Genomic DNA, 19,092 nt, shown 5'->3' with positions numbered 1-19,092 from the left:
TTACCAGACCAGTCAGAACCTTTTCAATCCAGCCCTGAAGAGTTGGGTGGACCCTGCCAGGCTTTGGGGTGTGTGGATACAAAGAATTTCATCTCAAAACCAGAGTAACCTACCTACATTGCTCATGTTGTCTTTCTCTCTCAGCAGCCATCAGAACCTTTTGTGAAACAGTAGTGGTAGCTGCTTGAAAAGAGTTCCAGATTCTAGCATGACTGGTATGTTGCCTGATCTCCCTCCCCCCCAGACCCTCCAGGAGCAGTTGGCTTGGCTCCAACTGGCCTGGTCCTTCCATGGTGCCTCCTCATAGTCATCCTTGAATCAGTATTGACTTTTACTGGTCCATGGACTGTTGTCAGTCTACGTTGTCAAGGGTTTCCTATGTTTCTGTTTTTTGTCTTCTCAGTCACAGTTCCTGGCGAGTTGAGAGCTCGAACTTCTTTTGTTTTTCCCTCCCCAACCTCATACAGTGAGGGCTCATTGAGCAAGTCTGTTGTTTAGGTAAGCCGGTGGTGTCTTTACCTCTCCTTTCCAGGATCTAGCTCTATGTTGATTGATTGTGGACCTAAGGACCACAGATGGAGAGTTGGAAAAGGCCTTGGAGGTCCATCTATCTACAGATTAGATGGATTTTTTTTTGAAAGATTTTATTTATTTTGAATTTTACAATTTTCTCCCTAATCTTTCTTCCCTCCCCCACCCCTCCCCCCACAGAAGGCAGTCTGTTAGTCTTTACATTGTTTCCATGCTATACATTGATCTAAATGGGAATGTGTTGAGAGAGAAATCATATCCTTAAGAGGAAAAAAATAAAATATAAGAGATAGCAAGATTACATAATAAGATACCTTTAATTTTTTTTTTTAAAAAATCCATTAATAGTCTTTGGTCTTTTGTTTGAACTCCACATTTCTCGTAGATACCTCCAAATTGTTCCTGATTGTTGCATTGATGGAATAAGCAAGTCCATTAAGGTTAGACAGATTGTTTTTTACAGATTAGATAACTGAATCCCAGAAAGATGAAAGACACACAGGCAGGAAGAGAGGTAAGGCAAAGATTTGGATAAAGACTGGTAGGGTACTTGAATCAAGGTCATCAGATGGTAAATCCAGTGTCCTTTTTATTATAGTACAAAAGCTGGATTTATAATAATTTCTCACAAATAGATCATACAAGGCATGCATATTTTTTTTCAGAACAGTTCTTTGTTGGATAGTACTTAACTATTTCAAAGAAAATTGTCCTTGTACCTGGTCCACACTACTCAGGCAGTGAAAGCCCGAGGGGTCTTATTCTAATTGAAGAGACAGGCTCAGAAAAGTGAGCCACCTGAGATCAGATGGATATTACATGGCCTAACCTGGATTCTGATTACTTGATGGAAGATTACTTGAGTGTTGTCCAAGATAAGAACATATGACGCACCCTTATAATAAAAAGGTGACACTATTTTCAACTTTAAGTCATAGAGAGCTTTTCCTCACAATTGCCCTGGCAGGTAGGCAATAAAAGGAGATGAGGAATTTTGCCAAGGAAGAACTCAGCAATGAGGTTACTTTTCTGCAACTACCAAGCCAGTGACTCTCAGAATTGGGCTACAAACTCAAGTTTCAATCATTAATCACCAATTCTTTTTATGCATGTCTAAGTAACTACTATGTGCCAGCTAGTCCCTGGTGCTAGAAAGGCAGAAGTTAAAAGTCTATCATTCATCTAATACAAAAAACAACCTTTTGGAGTTGGCTTGCCACAGAAACTTTGCAGATCTGAGGTCATGGGATCATCATTTGCCAGGTGGCAGGGATCTCTAGATCTTTGAGTCCAAGCTCCTCAGTTGACAGATGAAGTAACTGAGACCCAGAAAGATTCAAGTGATTTACCCAGGGTCACACAGCTGGATGGATGTGAGAAAAGATTCAGTCACAAGGCTTCTTTGTTCTAACGAAGTACTTTCTCCATTACACTACACTATATTGATTTTAACATTTGTATTACATTTTCCTCCAAAAATGACTGTGTCATATCAAAACAAATGGTTAAATAGGGAGGGGGGTGTGTGAAAAGGCGCTTGGACTATTTCTTGACCACCAACCCTTTCACCTTTCCCATCTCAACCAATTCTCTTTCTCCCAATCTCACCAAATACTTTGGGCTTTTAGAGATAATAAGGATAGGAAATAAAATGAGAAGGGTAGCAAGAGCAATTGTAGTTTACACTGGTTCAAAATGGAAGGAAAGGATAAAGAAAAGCTATCAAAGAACTTGGCCCAGATTTCTGCTTCCATTTAATGCATCTGAAGTCCCATACTATTCTCTATTTCACTGAAAAAAAAAATCAGTCAGGGTAGTGTCTCCACAGATAAGAGAAAAAGAGTTGGTTTCAAACTCGTCTGAAATTGAAATTGCCATCATTTATCCCAAATTGTGCCAAGGAGGAAAAAATTCTTATTAGGAAGGTAGACTGGAACTCAGTTTGAATCCCGGTTCTTCTAATTACTGTTTTTAGTTGTTTTTCATTCATATTTGACTCTTCAGGTCCTCATTTGGGATTTTCTTGGCAAAGATACTGAATGGTTTGTCATTGCCTTCTCCAGTTCATTTCAGAGAAGGAAACTGAGGCAAACAGTGACTTATCCAGGATCACACAGTAAGTGTCTGAGGTCGGATTTGAATTGGAGAAGAAGAGTCTTCCTGCCTCTGGCTCAGCAATCTATTCACTCTCCCATTTAGTTGATATTGTGATTTGGGAAAGTTATTTATGCTTTGTGAGCCTCACTTTCCTTAACCACAAAGGAAACCAATGCAAAAAATCTGACCCAGTGATGCCACTATTAGCCATTTAATAGTCATAACTACACCTAAGTGGAGCAAAGTATAGAGTATGAGGCTGGGAATCAGGCATGCCTGAGTTCAAATCTGGATTCAGGTATTTGCTAGTTGTATTACTCTGGGCCAGACACTAAATCTTGTTTCTCAGTTTCCTCATCTATAAAATGGACTGATGATAGAAATGGCAAACTACTTTAGTAGTTAAGCAAAGAAAATGCCAAATGGAATCATGAAGAGTTGGACATGACTAAAAAAACAACACTATAGCTAATGTTTATATATAGCTTTTGGGTTTGTAAAGCACTTGAGTGTGTGTGTGTGTGTGTGTGTGTGTGTGTGTGTGTGTGTGTGTGTGTATGCATATATTTATATGTATCGACTCATTTGATTCTTATAGCAGCCCTGTGAGGTAGGTAATTATTCCTACTTCAGGGGAATGAGGGAACTGAGGTAGACTGAGGTTAAGTGATTTGTTCCAGGTCTTTTTTTTAATTTATTTAAGGCAATGGGGTTAAGAGTGACTTGCCCAAGGTCACACAGCTAGGCAATTAAGTGTCTGAGGTTGGCTTTGAACTCAGGTCCTCCTGACTCCAGAGCCAGTGCTCTATCCACTGTGCCACCTAACTGCCCCCATGTTTGGGGTCTTATTGCTAGAAATGATGCAGGATTTGAACTCAAAAGTCCTTTCTTCCACGATACCACCTAGTTATCTAATACTAGAGAATTCAAAAACAGAGGAAAGATCCCACACTGACAAAATATTTATAAGCAGTATTTTTTTTGTATCAACTGGAAGCAATGTAGATGCCTATTGTCTTTGTTCTCGAAAAGGATCATGATGTTAGGGATGTGATGCCATGACATGAAAGTGAATTGGAATTTAAATGAGGGGGAATGGGAGGATGTGCAAAGTCACCAGCTTCTACTTCCTTCTTCCATTGGAACCAGATGGCTATCTATTAATAGCTGAACAGTTATGGCATATGATGATGGAATATTGTGTAATAAGAACCTATGAACATGATGGATTCCAGGAAACCTGAAATTTGATGAACTGGTGCAGAATGAAATGAACTTAGTTATAGATTGACTTCAATAATATAAAGGGAGATTGTGAAGAACTCGAGGAGTCACCTAGATAAATGCAGTGACTAGCCAGCACTTCAGAAAACTGCTGATGAAGTATCCAAGAGATGACAGACCGCAGTTGCAGTTCAGACGTGGACATCATGGAGATGTGTTTTGCACAACTCTAGTCACAAGAGTGGGCTTCTATTTGGCAGAAAATGCTCCCTTCATATAAGGAGAAGAGTTGGTGAGTGATGATTAGGAAGATTTTCCTAACCCCTAAATACCAGTGTCTTCTTTCTATTAATGATTTCCTTTTTCTCTTATGTAAAACTTGTTTGTGTCTATTTTTTGCTTGTTTTCTCCATTAGACTGAGAGCTCCTTGAGGAAGAAGGCTTGTTTTGGGCCTTTTTTTTTGTATATATACAGTGCTAAGCAGAGTGCCTGTCATTTAGCAGATGCTTATTGTTTATTGATTGCTAATGATAGGAATTATATAATGCAAACTGATGAATTCAGAATTGACTATATGGTTGAATTCAAAAAAGTAATTGCTAATGATTGTTCAAGGTGACAAGCAAGGGATATCTTGAAAAGCAAATCAATGATCTGTGATCATCTTTTTTATTTTATTTTATTTTTGGTTTTTGCAAGCAATGGGGTTAAGTGACTTGCCCAAGATCACACAGCTAGGTAATTATTAAGTGTCTGAGGCTGGATTTGAACTCAGGTCCTCCTGACTCCAGGACCAGTGCCACCTAGCCACCCCATGTGATCATCTTTTTAAAAATATCATATGAAAGGTATGCTCATTGAATCTGAAGATGACTCAAAACTGGGAGGAATCCCTAACATAACTGGTTAACTGACTCATGAACCAAAAAAGATATTGATTGTATAGTATTAGGCTATATCTAATAAGACAACATTCAACCAAGTTTGCACTTCAATACATATAATCATTTTCACAAGTGTAACATGGGGAAGACAATGGATAAATGATTTGGATTTGAGTGGATTGCCAAACCAGCATTGTGATGTGGCAGCCAAAAATGTAATGAAATCTTGGACTAAATTAAGAGGTGTTTGACATCCAGAAATAGAGGAGCAATAGTCCCATTGTATTCTGTCTATCCTCATCAGCTCCTTGGTCTTTGTTCAAACTCCACAGTTGTTTCTCTGGATTACAGATGGTATTCTCCATTGCAGACAGCCCCAAATCATCCTTGATTGTAGAATGAGCGAGTCCATCAAGGTTGATCATCAACCCCCATGTTGCTGTTAGGGTGTACAGTGTTTTTCTGGTTCTGCTCATCTCTTTCAGCATCAGTTCATGCAAATCCCTCCAGGCTTCCCTGAATTCCCATCCCTCCTGGTTTCTAATAGAACAATAGTATTCCATCACATACATATACCACAGTTTGCTAAGCCATTCCCCAATTGTAGGACATTTACTTGATTTCCAATTCTTTGCCACCACAAACAGGGATGCTATGAATATTTTTGACAAGTGATGTTTTTACCCTTTTTCATCATCTCTTCAGGGTATAGACCCAGTAGTGGTATTGCTGAGTCAAAGGGTATGCTCATTTTTGTTGCCCTTTGGGGGTAGTTCCAAATTTCTCTCCAGAAAGGTTGGATGAGTTCACAGCTCCACCAACAGTGTAATAGTGTCACAGATTTCCCACAAGCCTTCCAACAATGATCATTATCCTTTCTGGTCATATTGGCCAGTCTGAGAGGTGTGAGGTGGTACCTCAGAGAAACTTTAATTTGCATTTCTCTAAGTAATGATTTAGAGCAACTTTTCATATGAGTATGGATTACTTTGATGATCTCATCTGTAAATTGCCTTTGCATATCCTTTGATCATTTGTCAATTGGGGAATGGCTTTTTTTTTAAATTTGACTCAGTTCTCTGTATATTTTATGAGTCCTTTGTCAGAAACACTAGTTGTAAAGATTGTTTCCCAGTTTACTGCATTTCTTTTGATCTTGGTTGCAGTGCTTTTGTCTGTGCAATGTAATCAAAATCATCTAGTTTATTTTTAGTGATGTTCTCCATCTCTTCCTTAGTCATAAACTGCTCCCTTTACATAGATCTGATAGGTAAACTACTCCTTGATCTTCTAGTTTGCTTATAATTATTTTTATGTCTAAATCCTGTATCCATTTGTATCTTATCTTGGTAATGGGTGTGAGGTGTTGGTCTAATCTAAGTTTCTTCCATACTAATTTCCAATTTTCCCAGCAGTTTTTATCAAAGGGAGAGTTTTTATCCCAATAGCTGGACTCTTTGGGTTTATCAAACAGCAGATTACTATAATTATTTCCTGCTATTGCACCTAGTCTATTCCACTGGTCCACCACTCTATTTCTTAGCCAATACCAGACAGTTTTGATGACTGATGCTTCATAATATAATTTTAGATTGGTAGGGCTAAACCACCTTCTTTTGCACTTTTTTTCATTAAATCCCTGGAAATTCTTGACTTTTTATTTCTCCATTATGAATTTACTTACAACTTTTTCTAACTCATTAATGTTTCAGAATTTTGATTGGTAGGGCACTAAACAGGTAGTTTAGTTTTGGTAGAATTGTCATTTTTATTATATTAACTCTACCTATCCATGAGCAGTTGATATTTGCCCAGTTATTTAAATCTGATTTAATTTGTGTGAGAAGTGTTTTATAATTGTTTTCAAAAAGTTTCTGAGTCTGCCTTGGCAAATAGACTCCCAGGTATTTTATATTGTTTGAGGTTGAACGTGAGAATATTAACAGAGATAGATTGTTAACTATTATAAGGGATGAAGTAAAGAAAAGAATCAAAGATGACTCCAAGGTTATGATTGGGGTGACTGGTATGAAAAGGACTCTCTCACTGCCAATAGGGAATTTTGAGAAAAGGTAAGAAGAGACATGATTTCTTGGCTAGGGTGAGTTTAAGAAGTAGACAAGATATGTACAACATTTATATAGTGCCTACCACGTGCTGGACGTTGTGCTAATAAGCACTTTACAAATGATCTTCACAATGACCTGTGGGATAGGTGCTATTACTGCTATTTAAAAGTTGAGGAAACCTTTACTTTATCACTCAAGCAAGTCTATATTTATGGGGGGGAGGGGGTATTTCATTTACTCTTAAATAAGAATATTTTATTAATGTATAAAAACATTATTTGTACAAAATGAGAATAAATATTAAATAAAAAATAAAATAACAAAAACAAGTTGAGGAAACTAAGGCAAATTGAGTTTGAGTGATTTGCTCGGGGTCACATTATTAAGTCTTTAAGGTAGAGTTTGAATTCCACTGTGCCATCGGGAGTAGAGATGATACATGAATCAATAAGAAAAGAGATTAATATGGGTAGGAAGAGAAGAGAAAAGAGGAAAGGAAAGAGAAGAGAAAAAGAAGAGAAGAGAAGAGAAGAGAAGAGAAGAGAAGAGAAGAGAAGAGAGAAAAAAAGAGATGAGAAGAGTGGGAGACTTTTTTAGGGTGGAAGACCCATCTTAAATCCCATGATTCTGAAAGCTTATGCTATCAGAGACCCTCATCATCTCTACATGACCACTTTTTTTTAAAAAATGATACTTATCCTTAATTATGTTTCTTAATACCACTTTTCATATACATATCACCATTTATATCACATATCAGAAAATTTCTCCTGACATAAAGGGTCTTGCTTACAGTTGGTTCCCATTTCTCTGGTTCATTGTCTTCACTGAAATGATGTGGACACTTGATATCTGTTACAGTTCCATCAAAATATAGTCACCAGTTCCTCTTATATATAAACAGCCTTATAAGACAGTACATGAATAGTATAACTTCTCATCTCACATCTTAATTCCCAAAAATACAAAATTACATGCCCAAGTGAGTAACCCTCCTCCAGAGAACTGTGCAGTCTGTGTGATTTACAATTCTTCCCCAGGGAGAAGTCCCTTCACTCCCAATTGGAAGCCCCTCCAAGACCTCTCTGTGCTGTTTCCAGTGACCCTGATCCTGTTTCTGCTTGCTGCTTCCTGTCAATATTCCCCTTCATCACCCTTCATTCATGACTAACTCCCTGTTTATTGTCCTCTACTATTTCCCAGTTCAGTTCACCTCCAGAAGATGCTTCCCTTCCCTATTTTCAGAATGCCAACTTTCCTCATCCAAACAAGGAAAACTCCTCAAGAGATTTTAAATTTATAAAACACACTTAAAATCTCAAGCTTTATTTTGCATCCTACAACTCCTAACAATAGATGTAGGTGGTAATTATGGAAATCCTTTTCTCTTGTACCACACCAGAGAATCTTTGTGTTTAATCTCATTCAGTCTCAAGGTGAAGCTCTGTTATCAGGTTCCCCAATATCCTGGGTCCACATCTCCTAAATCTTCCAGAACACTCTTGCCGAGTCACAGAAAATGAATAGATTCCCTTCTTCCCCAGTTGTCCTTCCATCCACGAGGGCATCTGTTCCAGATTAATTAACTCCCCCAGGGCTATGAGGAGAATGGAGGGAATGGCATCAGATTAGGGCTTTTCCATTGGTCTTTGTGGCTCTGTAACAGGTATGAGAAGATTTTAAGCACTTACCTTAATGATTATGATTTCAAATACTGCCTATTAGTGGTTGAAACCCTACTACTAGAAAGAGTTAGATGTCTCTAAGCAATTCCACCCTATCCATGATGACTTAGTCATCAGAGAGTTTCTGTGCCTGTTTTCCAATGGAATAAGCATGCAAAGGAGGGAATGTCTCTTCCAGAGAGTTTTCCTTTTTCAAGGTGCATGATGATAGAAAACCTCTGATGATATGAATGCAGTGGTCTGCTAGAACCTGCTTCTATTGGTTCAAGAGCTGGTTATTCAATTTTCAGTAAGAGCATTTTCACCTTGGCAAATCAGGGATTGATTTTTTATTTTGTTAATTGTCTAGATTTAAGAAGATGAATACATTATTAATAATGTAGATGAAACTTTTTAAAAAGTATGTCTTCAGAGAACTGGTTGTTAAACATTTATCAGCACATCTCTGCAAAGCTGGATTAGTTTCCCATCATGAAGCTTGGTGAAATATAAACTTCTCTGGGGAGTCCAAAATAATTGAGATGTGGTTCTTTCTATATTCTGCCTTGGTCAAATCAAATTTAGATTATGTTCAGTTCAGGACACCACATTTCTGAATAGACAGTTACAGAGAAAAGCATCAATATGTATAAATAGACTGGAAACACATCCCTTCTGAGGTTAAGTTGAAGGAAAGTCTTGGATGTAAACACTCATAAATCAAACATAATGTCTCCTCTGCAATAGTCCATAAAGGCAATATGATCATAAAGTTTGGTAACAGTGAATAGAGTGGTAGACAGTGTCAGAAAAACCTGAGTTCAAATCCAGCCTCAGATACTATGTGACCCTAGGAAAGTCACTTAACCTCAGTTTCCTCATCTTTAAGTTGGGAATAATAATAACATCTACCTCTCAGGATTATTATGTTGCATTTTTTTTAGGTTTTGCAAGGCAATGGGGTTAAGTGGCTTGCCCAAGGCCACACAGCTAGGTACTTATTAAGTGAGGGCACATTTGAACTCAGGTACTCCTGACTCCAGGGCTGGTGCTCTATCCACTGTGCCATCAAGCCTCCCCCTCAGGATTATTATGAAGATCAAATGAAATTAATATTTATAAAACACTTTGCAAGCAAAACATTATATATAATGTATGTATATATTGTTGTTCAGTTGTTTCAGTTGTGTCTGACTCTTCTTGATCTCATTTGGAGTTTCCTTGGCAAAGAGATTGGAGTGGTTTGCTATTTCCTTCTTCTGCATATTTTATAGATGAGGATGCTGAGGTAAACAAAGTGAAATGACTTGCTCATAATTATGCAGCTAGTAAGTATCTGAAGCCAGATTTGAACTCATGATAATGAATTTTCCTGATTCTCAGGCCTGTGCTCTAACCAGAGTACCACTTAGCTGTTCTGCATACATATGCGTATATACACATATGTTTATACATAAATATACATCAGTGGGTGGCTAGGTGGTACAGTGGATAAAGCACCAGCCCTGGAGTCAGGAGTACCTGGGTTCAAATCTGGTCTCAGATACTTAATAATTACCTAGCTGTGTGGCCTTGGGCAAGCCACTTAACCCCATTGCCTAGCAAAAACCTAAAAAAAAATATACATTAGCTATTATATATTTATACATAAGAACTTTTATATTTATATACACTATCTATATATATATAATATATACATATTTATGTATATATGATAGATATAATTAATGAAATCTGAGACCTTAGAAACCTGGACAAAAAGTAAGATTGCAAATCTTGAACTTGTCATTTCATTGGGATATGGGATATCCAATAAGGGTACTAGTTTTATTATTGCTGATAAGGAACCATAATGGAAGTTATTGCAAATCTTACAAGAGTTGTCAGAGACTCTGAAAAATTCAATGACTTACTCAGGTTCATACAACCATTATTTGTCAGAAGGGAAATTTGAGTCCATGTCTTCCTGTCTCTAGGACTGGTTCTATATCCACTATCCAGTACATAAAAGAGATTTGCACTGATCTGGTGAGATCTGAGACCAGAGAGATCTGGAAAAGAGAATAGGAAATATTTTGAATCTAGTTGTAAACCAGTAACAGAAAAACAAACAAAGTAGGGGACTTTTGGCCAAGATGGCAGAGAGAAGCCACTCATTATGCTAAGTTCTCCTGGCTTTCCCTCAGAAATAATATGAAACAAATCTCTTAACAGAAATTCAATTGACAAAACCCAGAAAAAGAAACTAGAATGGGAGGATGGAGGAGATTGAATGGGGTAAATCATACCACACAAAGAGGTACAAAGGACCTATTGCAATAGAGGGGAAGAAGGGAGGAGGTGAGAACCATCTGAATCTTCCTCTCATCAGATTTGTCTCAAAGAAGGATTAATATACACACATGCTCAGTTAAACTCATCTTACTTTTCAAGTATTAAAAGAGGAAAGGGGGAGGGGGGAAGAAAAGAGGAACTAACAGAAGGAAGGGAAGAAAGAAGGGGCAAAGGGAAATGGAAAGAAAGAGGAGGAGGGTTGCATACAAGGGATTAAACACACTGAAGATGGTGGTATTCAGAAACAAAATACTGGGGAATATGGATAAAGTGAAAAAAGAGGAAAAATACAAACAGAGGGAAGATAGCATGGAGGGCAATAAAGAGTTAGTAATTATAGCCTGAATGTGAATGGGATGAACTCTACCAAAAAACATAAATGAATAGCAGAGTGGATTTAAAAAAAAAACAAATTCCACAATATGCTGCTTACAAGAAACTCATTTGAAGCAGAGGGATATATACAGAGAGGCAAAAGGTTAGAACAAAATATATTTTGCTTCTGCTGAAGTGAAAAAAGCAGGGGAAGCAATCCTTATCTCAGACAAAGCTGCTGCAAAAATAGATCTCATAAAAAGAGATAAGGAAGGAAACTATACCTCCTAAAAGGTACTATAGACAATGAAGCAATTTGAATACTAAATATGTATGTATCCAGATTCTTAGAGGAGAAGTTGAATGAGTCACAGGAAGACATAGACAGCAAAACGCTATTGGTGGGAGACCTCACCGGCTCTCAGATTTAGATGAATCTAACCACAAAATAAAGAAGAAGGAAGTTAAGGAGGTAAATAGATTGTTTGAAAACCTAGATATGATAGACCTTTGGAGAAAGTTGAATGGAGATAGAAAGGAATATCCTCTTTTTTTCTGTAGTACATGGCACTTACACAAAAATTGACTATGTACTAGGGAATTAAAACCTAATAATCAAATGCAACAAGCAGAAATAGTGAATACATCCTTCTCAGATCATATGCAATAAAAATCATATGCAATAATGGATCAGGGAGAGATAGACCTAAAACTAAATGGAAACTAAATAACCTCATTTTAAAGAATGAGTGAATTAAGCAACAAATTATAGAAAGAATTGAAGATTTCATCCTAGATAATGACAATAACAAGACAACATACCAAAATTTATGGGATACAGCCAAGACAGTTTTCAGGGGATATATTATATCATTAAATGCTTACCTGAATAAATTAAAGAGGAAATCAATGAACTAAACATGCAACTAAAAAAATTAGAGAAAGAACAAATTAAAAATCCCCAATTAAATAACCAAATTAGAAATTCCAAAAATTAAAGGAGAAATTAATAAAATTCAAAACAAGAAAACTATTGAATAAATAAAACCAAGATCTCATCCCTTCTCCTTTCTCTTTCTCTTTCTCTCCATCTGTGTGTTCTAAAGCAGTAGAAATCAACTCCTAATTCTCTGTGTTCAACTCGCTCTGCTCTGGGTTCTTATAAATCTATTTGTCTCTCTGAATCTATATAGTTTTAAGGAGTCATCAAGATTTAACATGAAATAGCTCCTACTTCATCCTTTTTGCAGAAGGATGTTATACAACTCACATGGGATGGGGTTTTTGATTGAGTGTTTTTACCAAGGTTATGCAAATTAAAATTAAGGAATGCTTAATGCAAAATGAACTCTTGAATTGGAATGTGTATTGTGAAAATAATGAAAACAGTTCCTATAAATTATTTGGAATTCATATCCATTTTAAATATTGATTTGTCATTTAAATTTTAGGAAATGACTTGTTTCTCAATATATGATTGATAAAGTACCTTGAAAATATGTTTGATGCTAGGTTTATGAATAATTTAAAGGGTTCAAACATATTTAAAAGAGTTTGGTTAATGATTTTAAATGATATGACCCTATTTGGGTAGTAAATAAAGTTGTAAAACAAAGATGAAAAAATCCATTAAATTATAAATTTAAGAAATTTCTGTGATGTTTTCGTTTTTGTTCTAAGAAATAAGATTTCTGTATAGAAACATTATGTTTAGGGAAATATAATAATTCATGTATCTTTTTACTTGGGAATCTGATTCTCTTATATTTGTTTTATCTGAAACTATAATACCTTTAGAAGTGCAAATTATTTAAGTCACCTAAAGATATTTTGAAAGGATTTTGGAAGTAATGTTTGTGGTTTATGTTTATTTGAACATAGATAATTGATTATATCTACAGAGAAAATTGTTTTTATAAAATCTGTTTCTATATGAAATTTGGAATTGTAATATTTATACATCTCAAATCTTTTGCTGTTTTGAAGTAAAATCACCTTGTAACAAGAATAAAATAATTTAATTTTTTATGATGATCTTTTTGCTACTATTGATATTAAAGCATAATCAGTATTTGATCCTGGTAAGTTGAACTCTCCTAAAGGTCTGATTATTTAGAATTTGCTATTTAAGATCTTATGGAACTATTTAATTGATATTTTTTTCTGTGTCTGACTCCAGGTATGATCAACAAAAGAAATGTTGTCAGACTATTGTTCTAATGAAGCCAGTAATCCTATGGGGTTTGGACATGCATACTGCAAGTGATGTTTCATTAGGAAAGTTGACCAAGTAACTGTTTGACATGCTCTGAGGTTATATTTTCCTAACTTCGTTTCCCTAACATGGCATTTGAATGTCTCAGTTGGAAGACTTTAAGCCTGAATTAGGGCATTTGGCCATTCATATGACCTTTGCCTGGATACTGACATCTTTCTTATGTCCCTGGTCTTTATGGCAAATTTCTGTAATCATATGTCTCGTGATCAATCTAAAAATATTAATTCAGGTAAAAGAAATTTGTGCCATTTTTGATTGCAACTAGCTAAATTCTAATAGCCAGTTAGGATAGTGTGTAACTTTGGCATCTATTGTCAGTACATGTTCCTTTAATTTTTCAAATTGCTTAAAGGATGTTTAAGCAAAATGATAAAGATTTTGTGACATCAAGATAATTTATCATAACAGTCTCAGTTTCTGTTTTTAGAAAAGGAATGTAAATTGACCAAGTATATCAGAAGGAGGATGACCTGTGGTCTATTTTAAAAATATATTTTAAATTTTTATTGATTTTAAAATTTTAAGTTTTTAAAAATTCATTTTTAAATATTAATAAAAGGTTAAAATTGTTTTATTTATAAATTAAAGTGATTATCAAATGTACATTTGGCAATCTTAATGAATTCATTTTTGTAGTAGAATTTATATTCTTATGGAAGTTATTTTTGTTAGTTGAATCCAAATGGAGGGAGAAATAAATCATACCAAGTATAAAAACTAGGTTTTGAATTTCTATTTGTAACTGAATTTTCTCTGTATATCAACATGGCAGTTGATAAATCCAATTGTAGATCTTCATAATTTAAGTGGTTCCAGAATTTTTCTAATAATGAAAATATAAGTTTTGACCTGTTTAAAAATTTGTGTTAAGAAGTTCTTTTATCAGTGATAAAGATCTGTACAAGTAACCTGAATTGGAGAGGACTTTTGGAACATCCAAAGTCACAGAATTGCATCAGATGGTTCCAGAAGAAATGAACCTGAATTTTCCTCTGTTGTTTGCAATTCTTATCTTTGCAGTCTATATAATCAAAAGGGGAATTTCCCCTTTTGATTTCTGTAACTTGTTCTTTTTAAGGTTGTAAATTTGTCCCTTTATGAACTGTTATAGGTCTAACACAACTTGTTCATATGTCCTGGCAAGCCAGGGTCTCATCATTTTCCCTCCATGTTTTAAAAATTAATATATAATTGACAGAATATCTTTGATCTAAACATGGATGAAAACTGTTAAAAGTTTAATTTCTAGAATCTTATATTTTTGATAAAAAATTAGTTTCCTAGCCTTTAATTAGGGTTTATAAGTCTGAATGTTTAGCTCTTCCCTTTTCAATGTCTGTGTCTTTTCAGCTATAAATCTGAAGGAAGACTCTATCTCTTTGAATTAGCCTAGTCCCCCTCTAATTCCACCTATAAGCAGGCTTTCCCAGTTGTGTCAAACAATTATATAAAAAACTACCCTGTGGAAGCAGAAAACTGTCTATTTCTATAAAAGAACTAAATAAATTCTTTTATTAAAGACATTTTGGAAATGGAGAAACTCCAGTGTTTTATATGTCTATGACATCTGATAAAAACATAAAATATATTATTTAGTCAGAAAAGGAGACAGTAGTCCTGCTGTTAATTGGATCTTTGTCAGTATTATAAAGCAATCAATGATACTTCCATGCACTAATGTGTAACCCAATTGATTGGCTGTCACAACTTTGTGTATTTTCTATACATACTTTTTTTCCATTTTGGGTCTCTAAAGATGTCTTGCCTCCTAAAGGTTTTTGAAAGTTTCATTTGGCTTCAGATATTTACTAGCTAATTGACCCTAGGCAAGTCATTTAACCCTGTTAGGCTCAGTTCCTCTTCTGTCAAATGAGCTGGAGAAGGGAATGGTAAACCAATCCAGTGTCTTTGCCAAAAAAAAAAACCCCAAATGATGTCATGAAGACATGAATGAAACTGAATAGCAGCAAATAAAGACCTGGTTAATTGACCAGAAACCCAAGGATTGATATAAACTTTCTCATAATAGTACATCTCAAACATATGTCTTTTAGCTGAAATCCACTCCATACTTATCAATTACTATTTCCATGTTCCTTTGTTTACTGATACACACCGCTAAACTTAATTCTAAACATAATTCTAAACACCACCCCCCCCCCATTTTGGGAGCAAGCCTTCCCCAAACCCTTGGGTCAGTGAGTCAAGCACACCTCCCCAGAAAACAATGCAAATCTAAACTTCCCCAGGCTTTGAGGTAGGAGGAAACAACTTAAATTTCCCTAATTCCTGGGGCAAACTGCTAAGTCTGAAAAACCTAAAAAACAAACTCTACCCTAAATCATTCCTATTCAGAAGAAAAATGGATAAAAAGCAGGAGCCTTAACCTCTGGGGGGACTGTCTTTCCAAAAGAGTCCCCCAGGGAAAAGATTAACACTTGTATCAGTTTGTCTTTCCAGGTTTTCCTGAAAGCCTCCTGCTCATCATTTCTTTCAGTGCAGTAATATTCCATCATAATCATATACCACAAATTTTTCAGTCATTTACCAATTGATGGACATGTTTCTATTTCCAATTCTTCCCAAGCTAAAAGAGCTGCAATAAATATTTTTGGATAAATCTCTCTCTCTCTCTCTCTCTCTCTCTCTCTCTCTCTCTCTCTCTCTCTCTCTCTCTCTGGTTGGGATATAGATCTAAAAGTGGTATTAGTGGATTAAACAAATTTGTTGTTCTTTGGGCTCCTTGAAAAATCTTTTAAGGGGAAAATGCAAAGGGAATGCACAAATTTGTTGTTCTTTGGGCACAATCCTTGAAAAATTTTCTAAGGGTTAGCAGAATAACTGCTAAAAGGATACAACCAAAGAGTTTAGAATGCTAGTGAAGATTAATGAAGTTTCATTGTTTGAAGGACTTTTCCCAGTAAATAGGCATAACTTCCATTTTAGTCTTTCAATGAGAGATTGGGCTATAAGAGAAAAAAAAATCTACATCACACCCCCCCCCCCCGTTATTTGTTGTCATTTGGTCACAGAATTACAGATAATTATGGAAAGTTCAGTAATCACAGAAATATAATTTTCTCATTTTTAAAATTATTTAAAAAATCTCAATAAAATTTGGAGGTCTGGAGACTTTGGAGACCAAAAATTAATCATTTTCACTTAACAAGTTATGCTGAAATATCTTAGTGAGTTTTAAGCAATCTCTCTGTAGAATTTAAGGAAAAATAATAATTAAATTCTGCAAAACTTTCAGGGGTAAATAGCACTTAGATAATTTTTCACCAGTTGTATTGGGTTTAGTGCAGTGAAGGAAAACCTCTAGCTTGAAAGTAATCCTAGAGTGAAGAAAAAAAAATATATATGCATGTTTCATGATTAAAATACATGTTACTTATGTTATTATTGTATCTCTAAATTATAATGTGAAAATTGAAAGACTTTTTGTATCAGAAATGCTGCTAGAAAAATAACTTTTTTTCTTAATCTGGATGCTGTTAGATTATGAATTGAATTTTCAAAAGAATGTGATAAAAATAGATATTTGAAAACTTAAATACATAATGGGACAGATTTCATTTTAAAACAAATTAAGTTTACTATAATAAGCTGAGTTTTCATTGGCTGGTTATCAATTTTAAAATTATGAAAATGAAAAATATGGAGGCAATTAGGTAGCAACAATAGTTAGATAGTACTCTAATTTTGGAGTTAGGAAGACTCATACCCAGGCTTAGACATTTACTAGCTTGTGTGACTCTGAGCAAGTAAGTCACTCAACCTCTGATTGCCTCCCCTGCCCCCCCCCCAAAAACCACTAAAAAATAATAATGTATAGTGTGTAGAGGCAACTTTATTACATTAGGCTGAGTTATCTTACTATCAAGAATTTGCTGTATGTCTGAAACACCCGGGTTAGTTTGAATTTTAAGTAAAGAATAAATATAACTGTTAAGAAAACATGAGAAAATTAATAGTATTTAAATTCTGAGTTAGTGAAATACTACCATTTCAAATAAAAACTCTAATGACTATAATTTACTCTTGTTTTGAGTTTTGATTACAGAGATGGTTGTCTGGTAGTCAAAACCAAGGTAAATAGAAAACAGCATGTTCTGCAACATGCAGTCTGAGAATTGTGACAGGTGAATTTGGAAAAAATTTTGGGTATGACCTTGGCATTGCCTAAGGTAGTATCCTCTTGACTTGGTTTCCCCATTGTACTATTTCCTTTCTGAACAGGAAATTTTCCCACCTGGCTAATCCTGAGTCTGGTTTTTGATAACTTGTGATTACATGACTGATTTTCACATATGATCCATAATGTTTGTCCTTCATTTTCAAAGAAGACAATGACATCAAGGAGGTGATGACATGGCAAGCACATGAATTGGATTTGAATGAGGGGATGCTGTGCTATGTCACCAGCCTCACTTTTTTCTCCAGAGTCATCTGGGTTCAGTGGCCGATACGAATCAAGATGACTGGAGATGGGCTTGGAGCTGAGGCAATTAGGGTTACCAAGGTCACACAGCTAGTTAGGGTCAAGTGTCTGAGGTTGCCCTCCTGACTTCGAGAATCAATATGCTTGGAAGAGCAAACCTTTGTTTCCTTAGCCATTTCATCTTCTACATGCCATACTATCCTCTCATTATATGTATATTGATAAGTATTGTTTTCTTTTTTGCTTCATCTCTCACATCTGTCTCCTTTCCTCTTATTTTCATAATCACTATGTCCAAATCCTTATCACCCTTCACCTTGACTACTTCAGAGTTGTTTCTAATCCTTTCTCTAATCACTATGTTCAGAAATTTGCTGATAAAATTTCTGAAGGCACCTTGAAGCATGCATATTTTGTCCATATTTAAGATAGTGATTCTCAGCAGTTAAAGTTGCACCTCACAAATTATCTTACTGATCCTTCACATATAGGATAAAGCTCTGACCATGTAAACCTTCAGTTTCTCTCTTACACAGCTAAGATAAAAAATAATTTCTCAGTCTGGTATTTAAATCACTGAACAGTATTTTCAACCTACCTTTCCATAATTATTTATATTACTTATTTCATGAGCTCTGTAGTCCATCCAAACTGGATTTCTTCCCTAAACTCAACATCTTTCACCTCCATTCATTTGAACAGTCATCCCTCATGCCTGGAATGCTCTCCATCTCCAACTGAATCATTCTATTTATACAAGGCTTAGGTCAGGTAGCATTATCTGTGGCCTTCCCTGATGCACCATTCTTAGCACTCTTTACCATCTTTCAAGTATCCTGTATTATGCCTATTTATAATGCTATCTTAGGTTTTAAAAGAATTAAAAGGTTTTATTTGGATGTTCATTTGACATTTGTGCATGTGTTATATCTCCTACAATAGAGAGCAAGGATGGTTTTTTCCTTTTTCTAAACCCAACTCCTTAACACCATTCTTTACACATAAAAGGTGCTTCATAATGTGTATTGGACGAAACTGAAGAGTCAAATTCTCTTTCTTAACTTCTTCAGGAAGCCTATGTTCTTTCATCTTCCCTCCTTATATCTAAAAAAGCAGCTCTTTTTCTGTCCTTTTCTCTTTTCTAACTTGTAATAAATGGTAGCAGTTACCTGGTAATTCTACTCTTAGCCCAACCGTAGGGAGTTTACCAGGGGACCATCATGGTGACCTGGACTCTGAATTCCTGTCAGC

At 35.5% G+C, this 19,092-nt stretch overlaps 1 protein-coding gene across 2 annotated transcripts in view; it reads right to left on the bottom strand.

Moving 5' to 3' along the window:
* Positions 1–18,762, bottom strand: part of RGSL1 (regulator of G protein signaling like 1) — a 97,091-nt gene extending 78,329 nt beyond the window's left edge. For both annotated transcript variants that reach the window (XM_074222189.1, XM_074222191.1), the window contains exons 1-3: positions 18,440–18,762; positions 12,005–12,045; positions 10,384–10,521 (exon numbers count right to left, since the gene is read on the bottom strand). In XM_074222189.1, the coding sequence (XP_074078290.1) occupies positions 10,384–10,521; positions 12,005–12,045; positions 18,440–18,447 (187 nt within the window). In that variant the 5' untranslated portion in view covers positions 18,448–18,762. The remainder of the gene's footprint in view (positions 1–10,383; positions 10,522–12,004; positions 12,046–18,439) is intronic.
* Positions 18,763–19,092: the final 330 nt, after the last annotated feature.

Source organism: Macrotis lagotis, chromosome 2, assembly GCF_037893015.1.
Source record: "Macrotis lagotis isolate mMagLag1 chromosome 2, bilby.v1.9.chrom.fasta, whole genome shotgun sequence".
NCBI classification, from domain to species: domain Eukaryota; kingdom Metazoa; phylum Chordata; class Mammalia; order Peramelemorphia; family Peramelidae; genus Macrotis; species Macrotis lagotis.
Note: the sequence above shows the minus strand (reverse complement) of the source record. Positions and strands in the feature narration are given on the sequence as shown.